Source organism: Carcharodon carcharias, chromosome 16 (assembly GCF_017639515.1).
Source record: "Carcharodon carcharias isolate sCarCar2 chromosome 16, sCarCar2.pri, whole genome shotgun sequence".
NCBI classification, from domain to species: Eukaryota; Metazoa; Chordata; class Chondrichthyes; order Lamniformes; family Lamnidae; genus Carcharodon; species Carcharodon carcharias.
Genome location: NC_054482.1, coordinates 116,952,772 through 116,978,018, shown reverse-complemented (window position 1 = coordinate 116,978,018; position 25,247 = coordinate 116,952,772). Strand labels below are relative to the sequence as shown.

General features: G+C 44.3%; 1 protein-coding gene across 13 annotated transcripts in view; it reads right to left on the bottom strand.

Moving 5' to 3' along the window:
- The window catches only part of LOC121289241 (choline transporter-like protein 5), a 478,732-nt gene extending 453,815 nt beyond the window's left edge, over nt 1-24,917 (bottom strand). For 4 of the 13 annotated variants that reach the window (XR_005945520.1, XM_041208477.1, XM_041208478.1 and 1 more), the window contains exon 1: nt 24,682-24,915. Coding sequence is in view for 9 of the 13 variants with exons in the window: in XM_041208477.1 (XP_041064411.1) it covers nt 24,682-24,718 (37 nt within the window). In the remaining 4 variants the exon portion in view is untranslated. Of the gene's footprint in view, nt 1-3,951; nt 3,997-24,681 lie in introns of those variants that run through there. The other 9 variants (XM_041208483.1, XM_041208484.1, XM_041208485.1 and 6 more) reach the window with 6 other exon arrangements.
- Between the last annotated feature and the right edge of the window lie 330 nt (nt 24,918-25,247).

Here is a 25,247-nt window from a genome sequence, read left to right as displayed (position 1 = left end):
GGGTCAGGACTGAGGGAATGCTGCACTGTCAGAGGGTCAGTACTGAGGGAGTGCTGCACTGTCGGAGGGTCAGTGCTGAGGGAGTGCTGCACTGTCAGAGGGTCAGTGCTGAGGGAGTGCTGCACTGTCGGAGGGTCAGGACTGAGGGAATGCTGCACTGTCGGAGGGTCAGTACTGAGGGAGTGCTGCACTGTCGGAGGGTCAGGACTGAGGGAATGCTGCACTGTCGGAGGGTCAGGACTGAGGGAATGCTGCACTGTCGGATGGTCAGTACTGAGGGAATGCTGCACCATCTGAGGGTCAATACTGAGGGAGTGCTGCACTGTCTGAGGGTCAGTACTGAGGGAGCGCTGCACTGTCAGAGGGTCAGTACTGAGGGAGCGCTGCACTGTCAGAGGGTCAGTACTGAGGGAGTGCTGCACTGTCAGAGGCTCAGTACTGAGGGAATGCTGCACTGTCAGAGAGTCAGTACTGAGGGAGTGCTGTACTGGTCGGAGGGTCAGTACTGAGGGAATGCTGCACTGTCGGAGACTCAGTACTGAGGGAGTGCTGCACTGTCAGAGGGTCAGTACTGAGGGAGTGCTGCACTGTCTGATACTCAGTACTGAGGGAGTGCTGTACTGGTCGGAGGGTCAGTACTGAGGAAGTGCTGCACTGTCGGAGGGTCAGTACTGAGGGAGTGCTGCACTGTTGGAGACTCAGTACTGAGGGAGTGCTGCACTGTCGGAGGGTCAGTACTATGGGGTGCTGCACTGGCGTAGGTGTTGTCTTTCAGATGAGACATTAAACCAAAGTTCTCTCTATTCTCTCAGGAAAATGTCCCATGATACCCTTTAGAGGAAGAAGGGCAGGACCTCTTCAGTGGCCTGGCCAATATTTATTGATCAACCACCATCATTAGCCTTGTGGCTTAGTAGGTAATACCCCAGACTCTGATCCATGTCCAAGCCTCACTTCAGGACTTGTGGATCACAGCAGCAGCACTTGTAATGCAGCTCATCCGGTTGACAATCAGCCTTTTAATGCTTCCCTGCTCTCCCCCAAAAGGGATAACAGAGTGTAAGCGTGAGGATCCCAAGGAAGTTGAAATAGTAAATTATCTGGTGGTTTACCTTATTACCGTTTGTGGGAATCTGTTTTGTGTGTAAATTATCTGCCCTGTCTCCGGTGTTACAAAAGTGACTGCAGTTAAAGAGCCTTCATTGGCCGGAAAGATTTTGGGATGTCCTGAGGTTGTGAAAGATGCTACTGAAAAGCAGAATCTTTTTGAATTTTGTCTTTGCTGTCGGTCAGTAACTCTCCAAACCCCTCCATCTCTGAGCATGTCTTCAGTCACTTTCCCCTGCAATCTCCTCTCAGTGTTGCTCTGGGTGGGGCCTACAAAGGGTTTTGTGACATTTCATGTAAAAGGCACGATACCAGAGCAAACCAGCTGAACATGTCCATAAATTCACAGCCATGGAACTGAAATCTGAAATAATGCCAGGTTTGTAAAATTGCTTCCAGATTTGATACTGGCAATGCCAAAATAAAATCTTCAATTGGACTGACTTGAATAAGGGAGGGGATCACATAGTATCTTACAGCTGAGAAAGAGGCTATTCGGCCCATCTTATCTGTGCTGGTTCTTTGGAGAGCTATCCAATCAGTCCTACGGCTCCCCAATGTGGTGCACTTCCCCACATCCCGGCAAATTTTTCTTTTTCAAGTACTTATCCAAACCAAAACCCACCTGATGTGGAACCTGCCTAATATTCATCCTGTTGAAATCAAAAGGATAGAAAAGGAACTGGGCATGTTCAATACCGGGTGCACAATTTTGAGTCCTTCAAGTCATCACCCAATCACTGAAGAGGAAACTGACTGCTGTAAACCCGGGTTTCATTTTGACATTTTATTGCAGAGCTTTAGGGTGAGTTTCCACTCATTTCTAGCAGCAGGTGGGGCTTGATGTTAACTCTCTCAAATCCTACAGAGTTAAAATCAAGGGTCAAGTCCAGGGCAGAATGGAGAGAATTGGGTGAATTTTTCCACTAATCACTGCTGTAAGTGACAGGGTTGGACTTTATACGCCTATAATTTGTCTTATGTAACGAAACTCCTCTCATGCAGCTTTTTCTGGAGAAATAATCCTGCTTTTACTGGGAGATGTTGCTGTAGTTTCAGTCATGAGTTACTGTAGTCATGAGAACTACAGAGTTACTGTAGTTCATAGAGACTCTGTTTAAATAGACTCTTTGTGGAAAGTCTCACCTCACCGCCATCTCTGGCTGACACTTGTGGTGCTCATATTCACTCCATTAAAACGTTTGGCTCTTTTTTGCTCCAGTTTGCTCTGTGTAGCTCTATTTTGCTCTGTTTAGCTCTGTTTTGCTCTGTTTGGCTTTGTTTTGCTCTGTTTGGTTCTGTTTGGCTCTATTTGGATCTGTTTTGCTCTGTTTGGCTCTGTTCTGCTCTGTTTGGCTCTGTTTGCCTCTGTTTTGCTCTGTCTGGCTCTGTTGTGCTCTGTTATCAATATCAATTAATAATAATAATTTGGAGAGGGGGGGTGGGGTTGGAAGACCCCATTTCACAAAGTCTGGGCAACAGCTGTGAAACAAAGTACATCACGTGCACGACTACTTCAACAACAACTTGCATTTATCTAGCACCTTTCGCATAGTCAATCATCATCCCAAGGCCTCGATCAGACAGAAAAAACTGACAAGGAAGGAGGTTTTCGGATAGACGACCAAAGACTTTCTTTATTCTTTCATGGGACGTGGGTAACACTGGCAAGGCCCAGCATTTGTTGCCCATCCTTAATTGCCTTTGAACTGAGTGACTTGCTGGGCCATTTCAGAGGGCATTTAAAAGTCAACCACATTGCTGTGGGTCTGGAGTCACATGTAGGCCAGACCAGACCAGGTAAGGACAGCAGATTTCCTTCCTTAAATGACATGTGAGCCAGATGGGTTTTTACAACAACGAATGATAATTTCATTGTCACTGTTACTGAGACAAGATTTACATTCCAAATGTATTCATTGAATTTAAATTCCACCAGTGGCCACAGTGGGATTTGAACCCATGACCCCAGAGCCTCAGGATTACCAGTCCACTAACAGCCATCTTCCACCTAAACTTGCTCAAAGAGACCAGCATTAAGGGCCGTCTTGAAGGAGGAGCCTGAGGGAGGGAGGTTTAGGGAAGAAATTCCAGAGCTTGAGGCCCAGGCAGCTGAAGGCATGGCCGCCATTGATGGGGGAAGCATTAGGATGTTTCACAGCGTCAATGTATGGACGGCCTTCATCCACTAACACCATCAACAGCCATGTTCATGAGGATTGGTAACATGAAAAGTATAGGTTATTTAAAAACGACAAGAGGTTATCAGTATAACCAGCATTTCTGTGGATATAAACCCTTCCCTAAGCTATCCATTTTACCTCACAGGCTCTATCTCGATGCAAACACTGGCAAGCTGCAGGAAAATGACCCTCACTGTGGGTTAGTGAGCACTAACTAATCTAATACTCATTACTACACAATGGAGCAAAACTCTGCCTATTCATAAAGACAGCATTGTGAACCCCAGAGCAGTTGACTTTAATGAGTTTTTAAATGTATATATTTATAATATCTATTTCAATATAACAGGCTTGAACAGTTTGACCCAGAATTTCTTATCGCACTCAGCACCACACAGCCAGCAGTACTCCATGTAGGTACGCCATTAACTCGTTCTCATGTTCAGTTCATTCCATAGTTTCACCTTTCACTATATCTGTAACCTGTTCCAACCCTACAATTCCCTGCACCCTTCCAATTCCAATCTCTTATTCATCCCCAATTTCCGTCGCCCCATCATTGGCGGCCGTGCCTTCAACTGCCTGAGCCCTAAGCTCTGGGAATCCCTCCCTAAACCTCTCCCACTCCCTCTCCTCCTTTACGATGCTTTTTAAAACCTACCTGTGTCCATATCCAAACTATTATCTCCTCTTGTGGGTTGATGGTAATTTTGTTTTGATAATCATTCCCATGAGGTACCTGGGGAAGTTTTGCTGCATTAAAGGTGGTAATATAAATGCCACTTGCGTTCTGAAAAATTTGCATGCCTTTTTTAAAAACAGATGATGATTGATCTGTTGCGTATCTCTGTTTGAGAGTTACAGCACCTTGCAGCTGGTTTCTTTATACGAACTGACACAATGTGATTTACTTCAAATGTAAAATCAAAAAACTGCCGATGCTGGAAATCCAAAACCAAAACAGAAACAGAAATACCTGGAAAAACTCAGCAGGTCTGGCAGCATCGGTGGAGGAGAGCACAGTTGACATTTCGAGTCCTCATGACTCTTGGACTCGAAATATTAACTGTGCTCTTCTCCGCCGATGCTGCCAGACCTGCTGAGTTTTTCCAGGTATTTCTGTTTGTGATTTATTTCAATGTAGTTTCTCTTTTATTTTAAATTTCCTTCTCAGGATATGGGGATTGCTGGAGAATTCTTGGAGAAGATGGTTGTTTTGTAAGCAGCCAATTTGCACACAGCAATGAGATAAAGACCAGGTAGTCTCTTTCTGTGGTGTTGATTAATATTGGGATAAATGTTGGCCACAACACTGGGGGGTAACTCCCCTTCCCTTCTTCAAAATAGTGCCATGGGATCTTTTACATCCACCCGGAATAGATCATCGAAACTCAACTTATGCCGAATGTAATTCATGTTGATAATTCTGTTATGCCAATTTTAGGGAAAATGTGCCCAAAAACATTCATTGGAGAGAAACATTTACCTCTTGATAAATTGCACATGTTGTACAAATCCTGTCACTCTGAATGTCACCTGAAGGCACTGATAAAACAAAGAACTTGCATTTCTTTAGCAACTTTCACCACTTCAGGTTGTCTCAAAGTGCTTTACAGCCAATGAAATACTTTTTGAAGTATTGTATCTGTTGTAATATGGAAATGTAGCTTCTAATTTAAGCACAAGAAGGTTAGCTGCAAATAGCAGAAAGATAATGGGCAGATTATCTGATTTTTATTTAGTGATGTTGATTGAGGAGTTTATTGGCCAGCATATCACAGAAAACTCCGCTGCTCCTCTTTCAAATCGTACCCTGGGATCTTTTACATCCACCTGAGAGGGCAGGCCGGGCCACTGGTCAAGAGACAATTCTAGTCAACCGGGACAAAGCAGAGTGAGATTCCCAGAAACAGGAGGTCCAAACAGCTCCTGAGTGAGTTCAGGCATTCAATCCTGATTGACGCCTCAAGTCTCAACGCAAAGTGGATTTTGAATTGCATTTGTCCCAAGACTATGGCCACATACCTGTGAAAACATTCACCATTGCCCGCATTGGAACTATTTTCAGCAGTAGTTGCCTGATGTGGTCTGGCTGGACTGGAACAGTTTAGAATTGATTAACCAGTCATCTCAGGAAACGGTTAATTCGACAAATTAACATTTAGCTTCCACCAGTCATGTCAGTTTCTGTTCACCCAGGAAATGTCAGTTTCATTTCCACCAACATTAACAAAGTTGCCAGACAGAGACTTTGCTGATAAACATTCAGTCACAAGCTTTCCATATGCTAGCAGCTGCCCCCATCGGGATTAACTCCTCCAAGGACATGGGCACAAGGCAGCACATAGTTTCCTTGTAGGAGAATCCCTCGGACCTTCAAACTGTCTAGGCTGCCAGTTCTGTCTGAAGGCTTGCAGAATAACTCTGCTTAAAACTGGCATCCAACTTTACGGGTGAGGGAGCATTATGAACCGTACAGGGCAATTAGGGATGGGCAGTAAATGCTGGTCTAGCCAGCAACACTCACATCCCATCAACGAATAAAAAGATTCTCACATTGCGAGTGTGAAAGAGAAGTTCTGAAGTAAGTCTTTTAATCTCAGAGTTACAACTTTCAGGAAACATTGGAGAGACTGGAGCTCTTTTCATTATAGAAAAGAGACGACTGCGGGATTGACCTGATAAAGATCTTTATAGTTATGGATTTGATAAGGTAGATACAGAGAAATGTTTCTGCTTAGGTGGGGTCAGAACTATGGGCTATAAATATAAGATGCCTACTTTTAATCATTCACAGGATGTGGGCTTCGCTGGCTGGGCCAGCATTTATTGCCCATCCCTAATTGCCCCTTAAGAAGGTGGAGCTGCCTTCTTGAACCGCTGCAGTCCATGTGGAGTAGGTACACCCACGGTGCTGTTAGGGAGGGATTCTCAGGATTTTGACCCAGTGACAGTGAAGGAATGGCGATATATTTCCGAGTCAGGATGGTGAGTGGCTTGGAGGGGAACTTCCAGGTGGTGGTATTCCCATCTATCTAGATGGCAAAGGTCGTGAGTTTGGAAGGTGCTGTATAAGGAGTTTTGGTGAGTTCCTGCAGTGCATCTTGTAGATGGTAGACACTGCTGCTACTGTGCGTCAGTGGTGGAGGGAGTGAATGTTTGTGGATGGGGTGCCAATCAAATGGCTGCTTTGTCCTGGATGGTGTCAAGCTTCTTGAGTGTAGTGGGAGCTGCACTCATCCAGGCAAGTATTCCATCACACTCCTGAATTGTGCCCTGTAGATGGTGGACAGGCTTTGGGGAGTCAGTAGGTGAGTTACTCGAGCAGGATTCCTAGACTCTGACCTGCTCTTGTAGCGACAGTATTTATATGGCTAGTCCAGTTCAGTTTCTGGTCAATAGTAACCCCCAGGATGTTGTTAGTGAGGAATTCAACAATGGTAATGATAGTTGAATCCAAGAGGAAGATCAGGAGAAATTTCCTTACCCAGAGAGCAGTGATAATGTGAATCAATTTGGTTAGAGCTAAGGAATAAGAAGGGTGCAATTACATTGCTCAGTATATTATCTAGACCAACAGCTAGTGGGAAGGATATAGAGGAACAAGTCTGCAAGGAAATTACAGAGAGGTGTAAACATCATAGGGCTGAATTTACCCCCCATTGGGGGGGTTGTGTGGGGGCAGACAGGGGTGAGCGCGAACCTGATTGGGGCCTCTCATTTTATGCGGACGAGCCAATTAAGGCCCGCCCAGCGTGACGCTCGCCCGAAAGCACTATGCGCTCCCTGTGTGGGCGGTGGGGGTTTCCCTGAGTCATTCCCTGTGCGATAGAGCGCAGAGATCTCCCTGAGGCACAGAGGTACCTTCTGGGACGTCAGTTTGACATGTGTAAACTTAAGTAAAGGAAAATAAAAACTTTTAAAACAAGTCCTCTCATGTGACACTGTCACATGAGCTGGGACGTGTGAAAGAATTAGTTTTAAAATTTTTATTGACTTTTGAAACACTTCAGGAAGCCTCATCCAGCGCGTGGATGAGGTTGCATGAGAAATGCGAAGGCCGCCTGGGCTCTTTGCCTGTCCCACGCCGACCTTAAGGTTGGACGACAGCTCAGCTAATTGAATTAATGACTATTTAACAGGCCTTAACAGGCCTTTGACAGTTTGGTGGGCACGGAGCCGACTCACGTGCACAGCCGAACTGAAAATCTAAATGACGCCTGCTCCCAACATGCATCATTTTATGCGTCGGTGAGCGTGCCCCACCCCCACTCATCAACCGGAGAAGAATTTTGCCCATTGAGTAGTTATAATGGGGGACTTTAATTACCCGTATGTAGACTGGGATGGTGGTAGTGTGAGGGGCAGTGAGGAACAAGCATTCCTAGATTATGTTCAGGAGAATTTCCTACAGCAGTATGTGTCCAGTCCAACAAGAAAGGGGGCACTGCTAGACCTGGTTCTTGGGAATGAGGTGGGCACAAGTAGATCAAGTGACAGTGGGGGAACATTTAGGGAACAGTGATCATTGCATCATAAGGTTTAGGATGATGGTGGAAAATGACATTGATCAATCCAGAATAAGAATAATCAACTGGCAGAGAGCAGACATCAATGGGGCAAGAACGAAGTGGGGCCGGTAGACTGGAACCAAAGATTGGCGGGAAAAACAGTAGCTGAACAATGGGCTACCTTCAAAGAGGAGATGGTTTGGGCACAGTCAAGGTGCGTTCCCTCAAAAGGGAAAGGTAGGACAAACAAATCCAGAGCTCCCTGGATGACAAAGGAGATAGAAATTAAGTTAAAGAAGAAAAATTATGTTTACAACATGTGACAGGTAGCAAATACAATTGAGAACCAAGCTGTATACAGGAGGTTCAGAAGGGAGGTGAGAAAGCAAATATGAGGGGCAAAGAGGGATTATGAAAAAAGACTGGCAGCTAACATAAAAGGAAATCCCAAAGTATTCTATAAGCACATCAGCAGTAAAATGGTAAAAGGAGGAGTAGGGTCGATTAGGGACCAAAAAGGGGATTTACACATAGAGGCAAGAGCCTTGGCTGAGGTGTTAAATGAATACTTTGCATCTGTCTTTACCTACGAGGTAGATGCTGCCCAGGCCGTGGTGACAGAGGAGGAAACTCAGTCACTAGAAGGGTTTAAAATTGATAAGGAGGAGATATTAGATAAGCGGTCGATACTCAAGGTTGATAAGGGACCGGGACCGGATGAGGTACATCCAAGAATATTGAAGGAAGTGAGAGTGGAAGTTGCAGAGGCACTGGCAATAATCTTTCAATGTTCCCTGGATTCGGGGGAGGTGCCAGCGGACTGGAGAATTGCAAACATTACGCCCTTGTTCAAAATAGATTGTAAAGATCCGCCCTGCAATTACAGACCAGTCAGTTTAACTTCGGTGGTGGGGAAACTTCTAGAAACAATTATTTGGGATAGAATTAATAATTACATGGAAAAATGTAGATTGATTTAGAAGAATCAGCATGGTTTTGTTAAAGGAAAATCGTGTCTAACTAACTTGCTGGAGTTTTTTGAAGAGGTAACAGATGGTTGATGAGGGTAAGGCTGTTGATGTGGTGTATATGCACTTCCAAAAGGCGTTCGATACAGTGCCACACAATAGACTTGTGAGGAAAGTTATAGCTCATGGAAAAAAGGGACAGTAGCAGCATGGATATAAAATTGGCTGAGGGATAGGAAACAGAGAGTGATGGTTAATTGGCTGAGAGGAAACAGAGAGTGATGGTTAATGTGTGTTTTTCAGGTTGGAAGAAGGAGTTCCCCATGGGTCAGTATTGGGACCTTTGCTTTTCCCAATATATATATTTATATATATATATATAAATGATCTAGATCTTGGTGTGCAGGGGACAATTTCAAAGTTTGCGAATCACACAAAAAAGTGTAGAACTTCAAAAGGACATTGGTGGAGTGGGCAGATAGGTGGCAGATGAAGTTCAATGCGGTGAAGTGTGAGGTGATGCATTTTGGTACAAAGAACATGGAGAGAGACAGTATGAAATAAAGGATACTATTCTAAAGATTTTGCAGGAGCACAGAGACCTGGGTGTATATGTACATAAGTTATTAAAAGTGGCAGGACAGTTTGAGAGAGCTGTTTCTAAAGCATACAGTATTCTAGGCTTCATTAATAGTTGCATAGAGTACAAGAGCAGGGAGGTTATGATGAATTTATATAAGACACTGGTTAGACCTCAGCTGGAGTATTGTGTACAGTTCTGGATGCCACACTATAGGAAGGATGTGAATGCATTGGAGAGAGACCAGAAGAGGTTTACAAGAATGGTTCCAGGGATGAGACACTTCAGTTATGAAGAAAGATTGGAAAAGTTGGGACTGTTTTCCTTGGAGAGGAGAAGGCTAAGAGGAGACATGATAGAAGTTTTCAAAATTATGAGGGGTGTGGACGAGTAGATAGGGAGACACTGTTAGCACTCGTAAATGGATCGAGAACGGATTTAGAAGGATGAGAGAAGATCTAATTGAGGTATATAAGATGCTAAAGGGGGTAGACAAAGTAGACGTGAAGTGGATGTTTCCCCTTGTGGGACATTCTAGAATGAGAGGCCATAGTTTTAGGCTAAGGGTTGGTAGATTTAAATCAAAGATGAGGAATTACTTTTTTCAAAGGGTCGTGAATCTGTGGAATTCACTACCTCAGAGTGCAGTGGATGCTGGGACACTGAATAAATTTAAGGAGGAGATAGACAGATTTTTAATTAGTAACGGGTTGAAAGGTTATGGGGAGAAGGTGGGAAATCGGAGTTGAGGCTGAAATGAGATCAGCCATGATCGTATTGAATTGGGGGGCAGGCTCGAGGGGCTGAATTGCCTACTCCTGCTCCTAGTTCTTATGTTCTTATGAGAACCAGAGGGCACAGTTTTAAAGTGATTTACAAAAGAAGCAAATATGAGGTGAGAAAAAAAATGTTCACACAGCGAGTAGTCAGGGTTTGGAATGCACTGCCTGGAAGTGTGGTGGAGGCAGGTTCAATTGAGGCATTCAAGAGGGCATTGGATGTTATTTCAATAGAAACAATGTGCAGGGTTACGGGGAAAAGGCAGGAGATTGGCACCAAGTTAAAATGCTCAGAGAGCCGGTGCAGACACGATGGGCTGAATGGCCTCCTTCTACACTGTAACAATTCTGTGATTCTGTGATGTGGATCTTGCTACCACAGAAAGTGGGTGAGGAATGAAAGGAAATGCTTGTAGGGTGAGATGGAAAGGGCAGTGAAGATGCTCACGTGAGAAGAAATGCCAGCGTGGGCTGTTCTAACCTGAAAGCCAGTGTTAAGGATGCTATAGGAGCCAATCTTTACTCTGTCTCACATTTACTTACAGCATACACCGCCTAATACAACCACACAATTTCAGAAAGAGTCTCTTTATGCTCTTTAAAAACAAATGAAATAAATAAACTAATTCACTAATGGACAGCCCCTTAAAGGGACTCTGTAACAAAAAGACAAGCCTTTAAAGGAAACTGAACAAATCAAATTAAAAGGAAATATTCTTTCATGGGATATGGACATCACTGGCAACACCAGCATTTGTTGCCTATCTCTAATTGCCCTTGAACTGAGTAACTTGCTGGGCCATTTGAGAGAGCAGTAAAGAGTCAACCACATTGCTGTGGGTCTGGAGTCACATATAGGCCAGACCGGGTAAGGATGGCAGATTTCCTTCCCTAAAGGGCATTAGTGAACCAGATGGGTTTTTATGACAATCGATGATAGTTTCAGGGTCACCATTACTGAGACTGAGATTAGCTTTCAATTCCAGAAATATTCATTGATTGAATTTAAAATTCAACCAGCTGGTATGGCGAGATCAGAATCCATGTCCTTAGACCATTAGCCTGGGTCTCTGGATTACTCGTCTAGTGACATCACCGTTACACCACCGGCTCCCTGAGTGTGGATGAATGAACGAGGATGGAGTGGCGTTACGGATGGATAATGTTTGGCATAGGCGACCCGGTGATCTACACAAAGAATGCAGCTTATGAGACTGGGTCCTGTTCAGACCCCGTATAGCCAATGAGATAAAGAGACACCTGCAAAGAAAGAACACACACATTGCTGTTACACCAGGGGTCTAACATCCACCTTTGGATATGTGCCTCAAAGAGCCATTCAAGGATTATGCTCATACTGAATGGAATAGGTGGATAACTGACGGAGAAAGAACCTTCATAAAGAATGGAATTATGGGTGCTGCCCTGCTTGGTATTTTGTGTCGAGGGTGCACAAGGAGTCATCAGATTATTCAAAAAATGAATATCCAATTCAATGGATGGCGAGGGAGATAATTTATTGTGGAAGGATGATTCTGAAATTTTTTTTTCATTCATTTACAGGATGTGGACATCGCTGAGTAGACCAGCATTTATTGCCCATCCCTAATTGCCCTTGAGAAGGCGGTGGTGAGCTGCCTTCTTGAACCGCTGCAGTTCTGGGCAAACTGGCGTTGGATAAATAAAGTCAAGGAGTTAAATGCAAGGCTCAAAGATTAGTGTGGGAGGAATGGGTTTCAGTTCACAGGGCACTGGCACCAGTACTGGGGTAGAAGGGAGCTGTTCTGCTGGGACAGGCTTCACTTGAATCGTGCTGGGACCCATGTCCTGGAGAATTGAATAACTAGGGCTGTAGAGAGAGCTTTAAACTAAATAGAGGTGGGGAGGTGGTGCAGGGCTCTGGAGAGGGGATATGTAGGCTCACAAAGCAAAGGATATGGCAGCATCGCAGGGCAACTATTTAGGTAATGATACCCAGTGTGTGACAGGAAGGAACAGAGTGTACAAACATAAAAAAAAAAGCAGCAAATAGGGTCAAAGGGGGTAAAAATGGTAAAAAGGCAAAGTTAATGGCTCTTTACTTAAATGCACATAGTATTCAGAACAAAATAAATGAATTAACGGCACAAATAGAAGCTGATGGGTATGATCCCATAGCCATTACGGAGATATGGTTACAAGGAGATCAAAGCTGGGAACTAAATATTAAGGTGTATGTGACTTTTCGAAAGGACAGCCAGGAAGGAAAGGGTGGTGAGGTAGCTTTGTTAGTACGAGATGGAATAAGTACGATAGCAAGAAATGATCTAGGATCAGAAGATGTAGAATCCATATGGGTGGAGGTAAGAAATAACAAGGGGAAGAAGACAGTGGTGGGAGTAGTCTATAGGCCCCCTAACAGTAGCTGTACTGTCGAACAGAGAATACATCAGGAGATAGTGAGGGCATGTAAAAAAGTCAGCACATTAATCATCGGTGACTTTAATCTTCATGTAGATTAGGAAAATCAAATTAGCAGAGGCAACCACAAGCAAGAATTTATAGAATGTATTCGGGACACTTTCCCAGAACAATATTTTGTGGATCCACCCAGGGATCAGGCTATTTTGGATCTGGTAATGTGTAATGAGGCAGGTTTAATAAATGATCTCAGAGTAAAAGATACCCTAGGAAACAGTGACCATAATATTGAGTTTGAGAGTGAGGAATTTGGGTCAGAAACAACTGTGCTAAACTTAAATAAGGGTAATTACAGAGGAATGAGGGCAGAGTTGGCAGGAGTGGAATGGGAAAGGAGTTTAGCAGAAAAGATAGTTGATGAACAATGGCAGATGTTTAAGAAAATAGTTCAAGACTCACAACGAAGATATATCCCCATGAGGAAGAAGGATTCTAGGAAGGGGAGAAACCAACCATGGCTAGCCAAGATCATGAAGAATAATATCAAATTTAAAGAAAAAAACATGCAACGTGGCAAACATTAGTGGTAAGCCAGAGGTTTGGGAAAGTTTTAAAAACCAACAAAAGATGACCAAAAAAAATTAAGAGGGAAAAAATAAACTTTGATGGTAAACTAGCAAGTAAAATAAAAATGGACAGTAAGAGCTTCTTTAAATTTATAAAAAGGAAGAGAGATGCCAAAGTGAACATAGGCCCCTTAGAGAATGAGCCTGGGGTAATAATAATGGGGAACCAGGAAATGACAGAGGAATTGACACTAAAAGCATTTCAAAAATACTAAATAAACAAAGGGCAAAAGGTTGGGGAGGAAATAAATACAATAACTATCACTAGAGAAAAAGCATTAGGGAAACTAATGGGACTAAAGGCTGCTACATTCCTTGGACCTGATAGGTTGCATCCTAGGATATTAAAGGAAGTAGCTACAGAGATAGTGGATGCACTGGTAGTAATCTTCCAAGAATCCTTAGATTCTGGAGAAGTCTCAGAGGATTGGAAAACTGCCAATTTTATTCAAAAAGGGAGGGAGACAAAACAAAAAACAGGCAACTGTAGGTCAGTTAGCCTAACATCCATCATTGGAAAAATGTTAGAGTCCATTATAAAGGATGTAATAGCAGAGCATTTAGAAATGCATAATCTAATCAGGCAGAGACAGCATGGCTTCATGAAGGGGAAATCATGCTTGGCAAATTTATTAGACTTCTTTGAGGAGATAACAAGCAGCATAGATAAAGGGGAATCAGTAGATGTAATAGATTTGGATTTCCAGGAGGCGTTCGATAAGGTGCCACACATAAGGCTACTCAATAAGATAAGAGCCCATGGCGTTGGGGGTAGTATCTTAGCATGGATAGAGGGTTGGCTAACTAATAGAAGACAGAGAGTTGGGATAAGGAGGGCATTTTCATGATGGCAACCTGTAACTAGTGGAGTGCCACTGGAATCAGTGCTGGGACCACAACTATTTACAATGTATGTTAATGACTTGGATGAGGGAAGTGAATGTACTATTGCCAAGTTTGCAGATGACACAAAAATAAGTGGGAAGGCAAGTGGTGAGGACGACACAGAGTCTACAGGGGGATATAGACAGGTTAATTGAGCCAAAAACTTGGCAGATGGAATATAATGTGGGAAAATGTGAGGTTATGCACATTGACAGGAAGATGAGAGGAGCTGAATAGTATTTAAATGGAGAAAGACTGCAGAAAGCTGCAGCACAGAGGGATTTGGGGTCCTCATGCATGAATCCTAAAAAGCTAACATACAAGTTCAGCAGGTAATAGAGAAGGCAAATGGAATGTTGGCCTTTATTTCAAAGGGAATGGAGTATAAAAATAGGAAAGTGTTACTAAAACTATACAAGGCACTAGTTAGACCACACCTAGAATCCTGTGAACAGTTTTGGTCCCCTTATCTAAGGAAAGTTATACAAGCATTGGAGACAGTCCAGAGAAGGTTCACTAGGTTGATCCTGGGTATGGGGAGATTTTCTTATGAGGAGAGGTTGAGTAGGTTGGGCCTGTACTCATTGGAAGTTAGAAGAATGAGAGGTGACCTTATTGAAACATATAAGATTCTTAGGGGGCTTGACAGGGTAGATGCTGAGAGGTTGTTTCCCCTTGTGGGAGGGTGTAGGACCAGGGGGCATAATCTCAGAGTGAGGGGGCCCCCATTTAAGACAGAGATGAGGAGGAATTTCTTCTGCAGTGAATTTGTGGAATTCTTTACCACGGAGGACTGTAGAGGCTGGGTCGTTAAGTATATTCAAGGCTGAGATAGACAGATTTTTAATCGGTAAGGGAATCAAGGGTTATGGGGGAAAAGGCAGGAAAGTGGAGTTGAGGATCATCGGATCAGACATGACCTCATGCAAAATGGCCTACTTCTGCTCCTACGTCTTATGGTCTTAAAATCTTATAGTCCATATGGTGTGGGTACACCCACAGTGCTGTTAGGGAGGGAGTTCCAGGATTTTGACCCAGTGTCTGTGAAGGAACGGCGATATAGTTCCAAGTCAAGATGGTGAGTGGATTGGAGGGGAACTTCCAGGTGGTGGTCTTCCAATGTGTCTCCTGCCCTCTTCCTTCTAGATGGTCGTGGGTTTGGAAGGTGCTGCCTAAGGAGCCTTGGTAAATTTCTGCAGTGCACCTTGTAGATGGTACACACACTGCTGAAAATGTCACATTTGATCCAGACTGGGATCCTTACAATGTCACCATAGCCAAAGTGATTCAGAATGAATTCGATGAACTCTTTGCCTCGGATGTTGAAGACAATGCATTTGACGGGTTTTCAATATTTTCATTGTTTTTAAAGGTATCTTTGTACAATTAATTCATTCAATAAACGGTGCCACGTTAATTTAATATGAATTACCTGTGTTATGTTTTTTTCTCACATTTCAAAATGGCGACCATCCACACCCACATTGGCAGCTCGTTCACATTTTATACTCAAGTGTATAAGTCAGCCCCAGTTTTGGAATGATTTTTTGGAGGATTCAAAGGTCAACTTACATGCTGACATCTACCAGAACAATCCTGAGCAAATTTACGCACAGAAGTCATACTCAATAGAATTGGTAGAACTGAGTGGAAAAGTGTATTGCCGTGAACAGACACACACTCACATTTCTCCTCAATGTTTGAAATTATTGTGTTTAAAATTAGCCAAATGTTTTGATAAGAGTAAATAAGGAGGAATTGTTCCCACTGCCAAAAGTATTGATGTCCAGAGCACAAAGTTGTAAGATAATTGGGACCAGGGACTGAGGGCAGACAAGGAAGTTTATTTTGATAAACACAGCGAGTTGTTGTGATCTGGAACGCACTGTCTGAAAGGGCGGAGGAAGCAGATTCAATCGGAACTTCCAAAAGGGAATTGGATAAATACTTGAAGGGGAAATTTTGCAGAGCTGTGGGGAAAGGGCAGGGAGATTGAGACTAATTGGATAGTCCTTTCAAAGAGCCGGCACAGGCAAGATGGGCCAAATAGCCTCCTTCTATGTTGTATGGCTTTATGTTTAGTGTCCATATTTCACGTTGAATCAATATGTGTTGTAAAAGTGAACATGTCTGCAATCCAAAACAGAGTACACTTGCCAGCCAATTTTAAAGCAAAATAAGTCAGTTATTCTCACCACTGGCTGGTGTACTGAGTGCAAGGTGATGCCAAAAGACAAGATGTACTTGCAACAGCTTCAAATGCATTTCTATTTTTAGATTATGTGATTTTTTTTTTAACAAATAAAAGCTTGGACAGGTAATCAGTCACTTTTTTTTTATATAAATGGCTTTTCTCTTTCTGCCAGTTAGTTAGTCACCTGAAGACAGAGTCTCACCCGGGCTTGTCAAATTGTCACACAACAGCCAAGAGACTGAAATGTATTCTACGTGATTCGAACGAACCCTTGCACATCAGTTGACATACAATCGTTCAGAGCAGCAAGCAACCTCAAGTCACCTTAAAATAAATGCTTTTGGGCAAAGTGCTGGCCTGTTGAGAATGCGCTAGCTTTGCAAAATAATTACTCAAACCTTTTTAACAGCAACTTGCATCATCAAAGTGCTCTTAATGTAGCACCATGATAGGAGAGGCTGAAGATGGGGCGTCTAGTTTGGCTTCATTCAAAAGTCTCTCGAGATACCGAGTGGAGAAATGAGGTGCCTCCCACAGCAGATCTTACTGGGCAGGTTGATGTGACGTGTTCCATAGTATTGGACTCGTGGCCAAAATCGCACTGTGTCCCCTTCCTGATCTTCCACCCATGGAACAGGTGGCTGCACCATCCATGGCCTGTGCCCATTCCGTTCAGCACCGTCCACTGTCTTCGAAATAAGGTTGGAGCCGGGACCCGCCGCTGTTATGTCAGTGAAGAGGTGATGGGTTTTTATTGATGCGTCCCACGGTCCTGTCCATCTGGGTAGGGGGTTGATAGAACCTGTGTGAATATTAGCTGCTGATTCTCAGGGGAGCTGGCATGACTTTAACCCCTTTGCTGGTGGGTTTTTTAAGTCTTTGAGAATGGGGAGGTCAGTGTAGCTCATCATTTTTTCCATCTTATGGAACATGAAGGCATCACAGCAAATGGCAGGTGGGACAATGTTGGAGACAGGGAGCCTCTCAATTGGTGTGGAGTTAAGTGTCCTTGACACAGTTCTCATGGTGATGATTAGTTGTATGGCCACAATCTTTGTGTGGGCCACAACAGAGCGGTATTCTGCAGTAGAGCTGACCAGGGCCACTGTTGCGGTGTTAAAGATTCGGGCTCTGCTCCCTAATTTCTGGTGGGGTTGCAGACCGGGTTCACCCTGCTTTTACATTTCTGGCCGATGTTTTTGAGAGAAGATCGATAGCCCAGAGCCTGTTCCTGGTATTTTGGGTGGGGGTCATGAATAAGCCACCTTCTGGAGGAGGAAACATTGAGTTCTTTCCTGGAGCTGTTATTGTTCAGATGGAACGTCAACACAACTATTCTGTCCGGATTGGCGCAAAGGTACCAGGTGGATTCCACTAGACTCAGGTTGCTGGTGAGCATTCTATTTACTTCCTCTAGCATTGACGCCTCCCTTAGCAATGCTTTGTGACCAGTATAGACAAACCTCAGGGTTTTGATGCAGGACATGTCTTGCCATATAGATGTATAAAAGGCCAATGCTCATGGCAGCAGACCATTGGAGCATTCCTGTTCAGCTGGTCTTGCCACTAAGGCAAATGCAGAAGCTACGGTCGTTCATGGGGTGCTGCTGAGCCTGAGAGTTTAGCTGCATTGAATGATTGTTGCAATCTTCAGTGACAGACCTTCATGCGACTTTGTTCACCAATGACAGGTGTATGAAAGCAGCTCCAGTCTCCAGCTGCTTCTGGAACCTGCCTCAATATTGCTACTGAATGCAGCAACTGGTCAGAGCAACCTCTCCCTTCTCTGGTGCCTGCTTCCCTTTTTGGGAATATGGCATTCAAGATTAGTTTTATCCAGTTAAGGGTGAGCTGTTTGACCATGTTTGTAGATCATTGACAGAAGGGCAGTGGGATGGTAACCTATGCGATTGTGGACTGCGTTTCCTGGCTTTAGCGTGACTTGGAATGGCACCTGATTTCCGGGGTTATCCCAGTCTCAAAGATGATGGAGACGAGTTTGGTAAGTCACATCCATCCCTTTGGCCCTGGTTCTCGAGGAATTGTGGGTAGGTGCCTTTGAGCCTAGTGAGATTCCCGGACTTGGCGGCTGTGAGTGTCTGCGTCCACCTCTGTGTGCACCTCCGTGTCCACCTCTGTGTCCACCTCTTCAGTGGTGAAGACAGCTGAAAAGGCTTTTTGCAGAAAGAGTTTAAGCAGATTTTTAATTTGTTTTTGGTGGTCGTCACTGCCTTTGAGTTGCTTGGGGGTCAGGCAGCAATAACATTGACACTGATCTTTGGCTCCTCATGTTGAGGCACTGCCAAGTTCCAGGATTCTGATGAAAGTTCATCGACCTGAAACGTTAACTCTGTTTCTCTCTCCACAGAGGCTGCCAGATTGGCTGGGTATTTCCAGCACTTTTTTTTATTTCAAAGTTTCAGGATTTTAAATAGTGGCTTCTCACCATTGTTCCAACCTGCCATTGTTAGGGGATCCATAAGCGTTATTGATGTAACCAGGTCCTGAGTGACATTAAACTCTGCTGGCAATCTCTCAATCCCCTGGGACCAGTGTGGAAAGTAGTCTTTCCTGTAGCCAGATGGGATATTGCTGGCAGCCCCCTCGTTCAGCAGTTGAGTAAAGCGGTCATGGTTGTTTGGTGAGGGTGATACTCCCTGGATTGTGCTGTTGACAACGCAGTGAAGGTGGGGCTGTGAAGTCTGGTGGAAATGCCATCTTGGTTTTGGGACTGAGGGGACGATCAGCATCTCCATTCCTGCATAAAAATGCTGGGTTGCTGTTGTAGTGGAGAAAGTTCTTAAGAACCTTGATGAAGCAGAGGCATTTTGAATTCCTTCAGACAGCAAAAAGGTGTCTAATAGTTTGGCATTGTAGGTGACATGGGTATCAGAAATCAGTGCCCAGTCTTCGAATTGCTTGTTACTTGGTCAACTTTTTGGAATCCCCACATGTAGTGGCAACTTTTGAAACTGTCGGTACAGATGATTGGGTGGTTGACAGTTGGTAGGGTGATAGTGGCCATATGTCCATTAGCAGATTATAAACATTCCTGTTGGTCAGGTTATCCATCCTGATTTTAATGAACAGCGATCTTTCTGTCAGCAGGGTCTCTTCAGCTTCAGTCAGCCCAGGTCTCTGTGGCTGAACTGTATTTTGCCATTTAATCATAGAAAAACATACCAAGGCATTTCACTGGAGCGATATCAGGTATAATCTGACCTCCAGCCACCTAAAGAGTTATTAGGGTCAGGTGACCAAAGGCTTGGTCAAGGAGCAAAGGGAAAGGGAAAGATGGAGAGCTTTAGGGAGGGAATTCCAGAACTTAGGGCCCAGGTTGCTGAAGGCTCCATCTCCCATGTTAAGGCTCTGTGGAGATGGCTGGTTTGGACATTAAAATTCAGGGCCAACCCTTGACTGATATTTACAGCTACAACTGTACAGTGAGAATGGCCAGATTCTATATTTGGAGAAGTATTTGCCACGTTAGTCAGTCGTTGTTAGCTACTCCTAATGCCTGCTCTTAATTTGATTGGACTTCCAGACCACAGCCCTCTGAACTTCAATCTTACAACAGCTTATGCCCACCTCACTCAATCACTATTCACACCCCCTATACTTTGGGGACTTCTGTCAAACTGGTTTCCTCACCTCAAAATGCCTCTTAAAACACCAAATGCCATGGCAATGACAACATTGTGCATTTATATAGCGCCATGGTGCAGAAATAGAAGTGAAAGAGACTAAACTGTCTGTGCTAATATTCCTAGGCAGAGAATGTTGGCAAAATAGAAGTAAGGACCAGGCAATTTCCAACATTGGATGGGACTTTCTGGCCCTGTCCTGGTGGGGCCCACCACAGGAGGCTCAGCAGCCCCCAGCCAGCCATACGTCCTTTGGCTATCGGCAGGACCGGACGATCCTGGTGGTAGGCGGGGCTGGAAAATCCTGCCCTTTGTGTCTTTCGGTCACATTAACAAGTATTTACTAAGTGTCTTTTAATGTGATAAAAAACGTTCCTGGCAACTCACTGGAGCCTAAATTTGGACAAAATTTGACACTGAGTCACGTGAAGAAAAATTCAGACAGGTGACCAAATGTAAGTTTTCGAGGAAGTGTCTTAAAAGAAGAGAGAGAGAGAGACAGAGGGATTTTAAAAGAATGAATCCTGGTGAAAGGAGCGATCTAGGGCAAATGGAGAGTCACAATACATTTTTCAATAAATCATGAACATGTGTGACACCAGATTACCCCATTAATATTGATAAAAGTCTTTTAGATAATGATGTAACCACCAGGCTCAGATTAGTCTGAAACTGCAGAAGCCATCTGCTTTATAATTAAATCATTTCAGCGCAGTCGTTTACTCAACTTTTCACAGTCAGTGGAACGTCCGACAGATTAACTTTAAGCAGTCGAGCGCGACAGAAAAAAGAATATCAAAAAGATTCAAGTGCAGTCTGTGAATTGATGTTTTGCCACTGGCATCCAAACTGAAAACCCCAGGCAGAATCACACACAGCAAAACATCTGTCTATGAATTGACAAAGAGTCACTGTGTTAAGGCTTTTTGGAGATGGCTGGTTTGGACATTAAAATTCAGGGCCAACCCTTGACTGATATTTACAGCTACAACTGTACAGTGAGAATGGCCAGATTCTATATTTGGAGAAGTATTTGCCACGTTAGTCAGTCGTTGTTAGCTACTCCTAATGCCTGCTCTTAATTTGATTGGACTTCCAGACCACAGCCCTCTGAACTTCAATCTTACAACAGCTTATACCCACCTCACTCAATCACTATTCACACCCCCTATACTTTGGGGACTTCTGTCAAACTGGTTTCCTCACCTCAAAATGCCTCTTAAAACACCAAATACCATAGCAATGACAACATTGTGCATTTATATAGCACCTTTAACATAGTAAAACATCCCAAGGTGTTTCACAGGAGCAATTAGCAAAGAAAACTTGACACATGTGGGGATGTTTGGAGAGGTGGCCAAACGCTTGGGCAATGGGGTAGGTTTTAAGGAGCCTCTTAAAGGAGGAGAGGGAGGTGGAGAGGTTTAAGGAGGGAATCCCAGAGCTCAGAGTCCACATAGCTGAAGGCATGACCACCAATGGTGGGGCGATGAAAATTGGGGATGAGCAAGGGATCAGAATGGGAGGAGGGCAAACGTTGCAGAGGGTTGTGTGCTGGGACAGATCACTTAAATCGGGAGCGGTTTGAAAACATGAATGAGAACTTAAAAGATGAAGCATTGCTGGTACAGGAGTTAATGGGTGAGTGGGACTTTTCGTGAGGTAGGAAACTTGGGTAGTAGACTTTTTAATGAATTTTATACTGTCCTTTTAATCAACTTCTCCTCCACAATCTTTCCCATCTCCCACTCTACGTCCCCCATTCCCATCTCGACACCCTCCCTGAGGGAAGCAAGACTGATTTTATTAATGATATTGTAACCAACTCTTAACCACAAGCTTTTCTGTAATATGTAGCATTACATTACGGACAGTTCACTGTGCTCATTGGCTGCTCAAGGTCTGGCTTTCCCAGACTCAACAGCTGAGGGTTAAACCCAAATCTAACCCTCGCCTGTGAGTGTGCGTGTCTATGTGTGAGTCTGTGTGTGAGTCTGTGTGTGAGCATGTGTGAGTCTGTGTGAGTTTGTGTCTGTTTGTGTGTGTATGAGTGCAAGTGTGAGTGAGTGAGTATTAATGCGTGCCTGTGTTTGTATGAGTGTAAGAGTGTGTATGAATGTGTGCATGCATGTGAGTGTGTGAGTGTAAGTGTGTGTGAGTGTGTGTGTGTTAGAGTGCAAATATGTGTGTGTGTGTGTGTGTGTGTGTGAGTGAAAGTTTTAACTGTACTGGCAGCTACTACAGCTGCCAAGTGATTGTAACACAAACATATCCAGCTCTTCAAAGTCATTTTTAAGAAAGAGAAAAGGCCATTAGATACAAACAAGCCCAGGTGTTTTTCCAAGGACTGACCTCTGTATAATACAAGCACTTGTCTCTTCCACCCATTTATCCTGCTGTCTGCTTTAGGAGCTCCTCTCATTTCCCATGAATAAAAGGGTTGCCTTGTCCCCTCTGTATTCCCAATTTCCTGATTTTTAAACAGGTGTCCCTTGAGATCTGAACTCAGAACGGATCAGTTTCCCAGGGATCAAGTTTCTCAAGTTCCCTCACATCTAATAATGAAAGTTTCAGTAAAATAAAAAGCAAAATACTGCGGATGCTGGAAATCTGAAAATATCAGTGTTCATTTCCAGGACTCCTCTACTCCACAAGAAACAAACACCATTTTAAAGAACAGGGATATCAGTCTCTACTTAGCTAAAGAGGAGGAGGTTATTCAGTCCCTCAGTTCAATTATCTTAATTCCATTTTTGTCGGTTCCATAACTCTTAACGCTCTGAGCCAATAAAAGTGTCAATCTCAGTTTTGAAATTTTCAACTGACCCCCCGCTAGTCCTAGCAGCTTATTGACGGTGAGAGAGTTCCAGGTTTCCATTCCCCTTTGTGTGAAGAATTGCCTCTTACATCACCCTTGAATGGCCTGACTCTCATTTTAACGTCCTGCCCCTTTGTTTTGGAAACCCTCCACCACCCCCCACCCACCCTGCACCCCCACCCCCCCAAATCACCCACCTCACCCCCACCAGAGGAAATAGTTTCTCTCTGCCCTATAAAATCCTTTAATCATCTTAAACACCTCACCCCTTCATCGTCTAAACACAAGGGAATACAAGCCTAGTCCATACCGACCTACCATTACAATTCAGTCCCAGTATCAATCTGATAAATCTCTCTACACATTCTCCAGGCCATATACTTCCCATCAAGTGCTATCCAGAACAGAACATTCTAATCTAAATAGGGTTTCATCAGAGTTTTACACAGAGTTTTAGTCTGAGTTTCACTCCATTCCATAAGCGTCAATATTCCAGCAGCCTTTTTGAATTATCTTTGTTTCTGTCTCTGACATTTGTGATGTGTGTGCATATAACCCCAAATCTCCCTGTTAATTCACACTCCCCAGCTCCTCACAATTCACAAAACACTCTCAGCCCACGTGCCTTAACTCCAAAGTGGATGGTCTCACACTTCCTTATATTAAACCCTATTTGTCTGTTTTGGATTTCCAGCATCCGCAGTGTTTTGTTTTTATCCCTTCTACCTGTTCATTTAAATCAATAACATCCTATAGTCCCAAACTATTCAGTAAAATTAAAACTTTGAAGCGACGGTAACGGCTGTAGCCAGGGGCTTTAAGCGGAATAGTTTGAAGTGAGCCAAGCCTCCTGCTCGTGAAACATCTCCCAACCCCAAAGCTCCTTTTCTTAAACGAAAGAAAATAAACTGAGAAAAGTTTCCTTTAAAAATGGCGTCTCCTGGAGACTCTGGAAGAGTTGGTTAAATGAGGGGGCGAGAGGAGGAGGGGGGGGGGGGGTAGAGAGAGTTTAAAATCCCCTTTGTTTACCACATGGTTGGGAATTAAAGGGGGAATCGAAATGCGAGCAATAAATCACTATCACCCCCCCCCCCAACACACACACACACACACTCCAATTCCACAAAGCAATTTAATCCTACAAGTTGCACATTTAGAGACAACCATCATCACATCGAAAGGAATGACTATTATTAGACTGAGGAGGCAAAAAAAGTTATAACTGTACTGTTGTTTCTCTCTCTCTCTGTCCCTTTGACACAGTCTAAACTGCACCCCCCCCCCCCCCTCATTCCACCCCACTCTGAAATTAATTGGGAGTCGGTCAGTAGCAAGGGATGAAATTGATGCCCCCCCAACCCCCCTTCCCCTTAATACCCCATCCGGGGGGGGGGGGGGGGGGGGGTGGGGGGGGTAGTGGGGGGGCATCAATTTCATCCCTTGCTACTGACCGACTCCCAATTAATTTCAGAGTTAACATGGGGTGGGTGGGAGGGTGGGATTGGAAGCAATGAACTGTCTCCCAGTTGGCACACGGCGCCACATCAAACACTAATCCCCTCCACATTTTAAAGCAGAATACACAGAGCCAGGCTCCGTTCACACAGCGCTTAAACTAAAAACAAGAACGATTGCGGGGGGGAGGGAGGATTCCCAGCACCATGCAAAACCCTGCCTGCTACACACACATGCGGAAAGAGGGGGGTTAAACCAGGTCCCAGCACCGATTGGGGAGAGAGGCAGGTGGGGGGGGGGGGGGGGGGGGGGGGGGAGGGAGGGGGGTAGCAAAGATACTTGTCAGAATGTAGCAGAAAGTCTGTATTGTTACAAAGCCAGCTGACTACAACAGTCTGTGAAAGAATGCGAGATCTCTCCCGCTCCCCTCTCCAGCTCCCTCCCATCTCGCATCTACACACACACACACACACACACACACACATATACATACACATAAAACATTTTGCTTTGAAGGGATTATCTTCCTACCGAACACTGAATCGTGCAGTTCTGTTTTCCGTCCCATCCTTCTCGGCTGGCGATTGAATTCACTCACAGTCTCGCTCTCTCTGCGTGTGTGTGTGCGTGTGTGTGTGTCTCTCTCTCTCTCTCTCTCTGCACGGGGCTGTGAGGAATATTGAAAGGGCTTAGTGTTTATGTCTCAAGCTCTCTGCTCACGGCCTGCCTCCTCACCCAGCGAGATGATCCTCAACGTCAGAGCATCTTTTTTTTTCCAAGTGCAAAGCGTCATCTAGTGTATGAGAGAGAGAGAGAGAGAGAGAGATGAAGAGACCCATGTGAGGCTGAACAGATAAGAGGGAGAGGGGGAGAGAGAGAGAGAGAGAGACTGAAGGAGCCCCAAGGTCTGGGGTGGGGGGCTTGGGAGCGAGGAGCAGAAAGGAGATTGTAATCCAGTGAAAATATTATTGTAATGACTCGACCATGTTATGGCTGGCTCATTGAGGAAAAAAAAAGGAAAGACATTCACAGTTATGCCAAGCAATCTGCATTTCTGTAGCGCCTTTCACGACTCCAGGGCATCCCAAAGCGCTTCA